Source organism: Penaeus chinensis, chromosome 22 (assembly GCF_019202785.1).
Source record: "Penaeus chinensis breed Huanghai No. 1 chromosome 22, ASM1920278v2, whole genome shotgun sequence".
Taxonomy (NCBI): domain Eukaryota; kingdom Metazoa; phylum Arthropoda; class Malacostraca; order Decapoda; family Penaeidae; genus Penaeus; species Penaeus chinensis.
This window is the reverse complement of record NC_061840.1, coordinates 8,531,945-8,536,944: the sequence shown is the minus strand read 5'-3', so window position 1 is coordinate 8,536,944 and position 5,000 is coordinate 8,531,945. Positions and strand designations below refer to the sequence as shown.

General features: G+C 35.4%; 1 protein-coding gene across 1 annotated transcript in view; it reads right to left on the bottom strand.

The window, feature by feature from the left end:
* LOC125037173 overlaps positions 1 to 5,000 on the bottom strand; it is a 46,159-nt gene that overhangs the window by 29,940 nt on the left and 11,219 nt on the right. The window contains exons 3-5 of the mRNA XM_047630211.1: positions 4,504 to 4,609; positions 2,579 to 2,678; positions 1,822 to 1,950 (exon numbers count right to left, since the gene is read on the bottom strand). Of these exons, the coding sequence (XP_047486167.1) occupies positions 1,822 to 1,950; positions 2,579 to 2,678; positions 4,504 to 4,609 (335 nt within the window). The remainder of the gene's footprint in view (positions 1 to 1,821; positions 1,951 to 2,578; positions 2,679 to 4,503; positions 4,610 to 5,000) is intronic.

Sequence of the window (5,000 nt, the reverse complement as noted above, 5' to 3'; positions counted from 1 at the left end):
GGTATCCATACAAATTGAATGTTAAAATTGCGCTCTATTGCACAAGTTACGTTACGCTTAATGCAACTCACAATTTTTTCATCGCCACCTGCTTTGAAAGAATTTAGTATCTGAAGAGCACTCTGAGAGTCACAGAAAACTACACCAGAGCCCCGAGACATTAAGAATTCCGTTGCAAGGAGTATACCTGCCAGCTCTGTTTGTGTAGTGCTGGCCCAATTTTGCACTCTCATATTAACTTGATGTTGTAGTACATCATCGCCCATAGATTGTGTGTGTTCCTTTACCGTTGCTAATGCAATTTGTTGTAACACGCAGTTATGTATACTGTTTTTTTGTGGTAGACACGTAAGGTGCACAATCAATTTTGAATTTTTCCATGGTGGAATGGATCGACCCTGTAGTATTTTATTAATTGGGACATTGAGCTTTATATGTTCATAAAGAGATATTGTGTATTAGAGGGCGAGCGAGTGTGTGATTAGTCACGTCTGCTTGCGTGATTTGATGCTGCATTTGTTTTTGGAAGTCTGAAAGATACAAGGGTTCCCTCAGAGCTTTGACCCGAAATATAGTGGAAATAAATATTATCCTATCAGAGATGAATGGTAGGTTAAGTTCTGACCTCATGTTTAATATCCCTGCTGTTCTCAGGGCCCCAAGGATAATCCTCATGGCTTCATTTTGCACTACCTCCAAGCTATTTATTTCTGATTCCTTACACTGAGACAAGTGCAGTACATGGTAGTCTACAACTGATCTTATAAAAGCCAAATAAAACAGTCTAGCGTGCTTAACATTGATGCCATGTTCTCTTCCAACAAGGACTTTCAACGGTTTCAGTCTCTCCCAGAGTCTCTTTTTCAGTGAAAGGATCAGGTCTGCATCATTTATGTTCACCCCAAGATATTTATATCCATGACACATGTCAAGCTCTTGGTCACCTATGCAAAAAGTGGGTAGGGGTATGATACATGGATTGAGAGCCATTGTTTTCTCAGTGGAGATGACTAATCCACACTCATGAGCCCTAGTTGTGAGTTTGTTGAGAATTATTTGCATTCTCTCTTGTGATGATGCTTTGGCACATGTGTCATCAGCATAGCATATAATGGATTCACCATCCCAAAGTGGAATATCTGCCACCAGCTTATGCATGAGGACATTGAACAACATAGGGCTGAGAACTCCTTCCTGTGGCGTCCCAAGTTCAAAAGATTGTGTGGTGGAACTTCTCACTCCCCTGAACAAGACACTTGCAGATCTGTTCGAGAGATACATTCTAATCCAGCTCAATAATTTACCCTGGATGCCAAAGCTTACTAATTGTTCTAGGAAAATTGATCTGTTTGCAATGTCAAAAGCTGACTTAAGATCAAGAAAAACAGTGTACTTCCCTGGATTAGAGTTTGAGTAGTACTCTGCAAAGCAATGTTGTGTGCTACGTCCCGATAGAAATCCGTACAGTCTGTGAGATAATTTACCTTGCAACCTGTACCTGAGTCTGTTCAAAATTATCCTTTCTAGAACTTTGCATACACATGAGGTTAGTGAGATTGGGCGGTATTTATCAGTGTTTGGTTTCGGTATAGGGATGATTAGACTGCGCGTCCAGAGGCCAGGCAGAATACCTTGTGACAAACTTAACCTGCACAGGTGCAAAAGGGGATTACCAGGTACCTGAGCTATAAGGCGGAGGACACTATAGGTAATTCCATGAATTGGCGGGAAAATATGTTTTTCTTCCCAAGACTACTAAAATTGACATTGTTATCATTCTTCTTGATATTGTCAACAACTTTCAAAATAAGTTAGACTTACCAATAATCTTGTTGTTAATTGCAAACATAAGAGTTCCTTTTATCAGATTGAGATGAACAGTTACGAAATCTTTTGGAAAGAACTGGAAGTCTTCATGGATCACTGCTATGCTGTTATGACACATAGATCCTGGAAAAGTGAATTATCTTAATATGAAAAATAATTATGTGCACAGAATATTCCAAATGACAAACACACACACAAAAAAAAAATCCTTGATTTTCAGAAAATAAAATAATTTACCCAATCAAAAAGCAGAATCAACCCAAAACCAACGGGCATGGCATGTGGTTACATGCTATGCCCACTGTGAGTTTACTTTAATAATTGTTTTTACACATTTGATGGCTCCACTTGCACTAAGTCACCAATGAGCCAATTATAAGCACTACTGTCTCACCTGTTTACCTTTTACCTTGATTTTTGAAAATATTTTAAGTTATCTTGTATTGCTGTTACTAATGTCAATAATATCATACTGTCTATAACAAAAATAACATTTGATACTGACAGCATTAGTAAAAAAAAAAAAAAAATTCTGCAAATTCAAGGTCTACTAATTGACTCTTTTGTAGCTAAGCACTTGCAGAGCCATCTATATGTAGAGACATTTCACAAAAAAAAATTAAAATGAGAACAGCATTTTCCTAGTGACGTTGAGTTAATACAACGGGAACAAAAAATTACTTACCAGATCAAAGACAAGCAGAAATATTATAACAATTAGAAGATCTAGTAACCCATGTTATTGCCTCACCTCCACAAGATAGAGCCCACGATTCTTTATCCATCCCAAGTCGGCATTTTGGATTCCATTTTTCGGTAAAATCGGCATCTTCTGTTGCAATACCAATCATCTGAAAATAAATAACCCTAATCAACATCAACATGCCATATTTTACAAAATGACTTGCAAACTCCTTTAAGAGTAGCATCATAAAAGCAATGTAAGAATTTCATGTAATAATTCAGTTGATCTCTGCATATTGTTACTTATCACATTAGTTAACTAAAGTAACAAGTAAACCCAATGAATTTGGTATGGGGACTGTATATAGGTAAATACTTTACTGTCCAACATCTCCAGTCTTAAGGCCACAGAAACATTTCCACTTTTCCTGTGATGCCTCCATACTCAATGGGCCTTGTGTGTGTTTGGGTGACTTCACCCATTCAAAACTTCTTCTATACCTCATCCAAATGATCATACACTACTACATCTATCATCTCTGTTGCTTCCCAGAATGATTGAGCTATGAATGACATCATTTTGTTTTCTCTTTGTTCTTTATGCATACATTTAAGTTTTGTTGAATAATATGCCTTCATTTATAATATGCTTTTGACTTGTATGCGACGGTAGATTTTTCAAATTTTATACTCCACTGGGTGGTAACTATTTGGCATACCAACAAGAGAATGCATTTTCTAGTGTGTAAAATCAAGCTCTTTACACATTAAAAACCAAAACTACCATTGACAAAAGTAGAACATTGGTATAACTTGCAGCTAGGGGTTTACAAATATCACATCACATCAGCAATAATTTCTTTTTTTACAACTGTCAATGTAAATAAGGTCATAACAATAACAACACTGATAATAATAATATCAGTACTAGGAATGGTTATGGTAGCTTAACCCACCAGGGATGGCACATATATATATATATATATATATATATATATATATATATATATATATATATATATATATGTATGTATGTATGTATGTATTAAGTTTTAATTCATTAGTTGTGTTTATACATAGATGGCTCTGCAAGTGCTCAGTCACTAAGGATTCACTTACTAGCCCTACTTATCTCACCTGCTTACCTTTTTCCTTGAGTTTTGTTAATAAAATTGTAATAATTACAAAGTCAATAACAACAGCATTAACCCTGCTGGCAGTGGCATGTATGTACATACCATACCCACTGTGAATTTTTAAAAATAATTGTCTTTACACATAGACGGCTCCACAAGTAATAAGTTACCAATGAGCCAATTACAATTGCTATGTATCTCATCTGTTTACCCTTTTCCTTGACTTTTGGAAATATTTTCTTTTATCTTTTATTGCTGTTAGTAATGTCAATAATATCATAATAATTATAATGTCTATAATATGGATAACATCATCTGTATTAATAGCACTGTTTGAAGTATCAAACATTTGGAATTTAAAAGTCACTTTTGGCTATGTTTCTGCATAAGATTTTTTTATACTAAATCATACAAAACAATGTGATTTGCAATATGGAGGAACTAAATATCAGCATGTATACTGGATGGCTTCAAGTCCATAAATTATTATATTAACTTTTATTATCATAACCGTTTATCTAAACAGTATCGTAACATTATTATATTAATTGAAAGAATAATAAGTCAATTTTTTTCTGAATATTTATAAAATCAGGTAGCCCATGGTGACAAAGTGCTTCTGAAGCCTTAGGAGTGTAAACAATATTAATAAAACAAACCATCAGTGAAGGTATTCCTGGTAAGAATAAGTTAGTAGAAGTACTTCTAATGTCAAATAAGCTTAAAAATAAAAAAAATGCTGGATATTTTTTCATTTTATGAAAACAGACCTTACAATTTTACCCTTAATGGCATTAGGCCAATATGCAAGCTCTATAAGATCTTAAAACAAATAAAGATTTGCTTGTTGTCTTACCACTTCAGCGTTCCATATGTTTTGAATTAAGACTGTCCAGGTGTGATACATATTTTGTGCCAAAGGCTTGCTGCCCTGCACAACCACCATTGTATCCTGGTCATTTCTGGTAACAGAAAAAAACACACAAACATGAAACTGTGAACTACTTCATATATTCCTAATACTTAACATAAAACACACCAATAAATTTAGGTTAATTGAGAGAGAGAGAGAGAGAGAGAGAGAGAGAGAGAGAGAGAGAGAGAGAGAGAGAATAAAAAGACAGAGAGAGACAAAAGAGACAGTGAGAGAAAGAGACAAAATAGAGAGAGAGAGACAAAATAGACAGTGAGAGAGAGAGAGAGAAAGAGAGAGAGAGAAAGAGAGAGAAAGAGAGAGAGAGAGAGAGAGAGAGAGAGAGAGAGAGAGAGAGAGAGAGAGAGAGAGAGAGAGAGAGAGAGAGAGACAAAATAGACAGAGAGAGAGCGAGAGCGAGAGAGAGAGAGAGAGAGAGA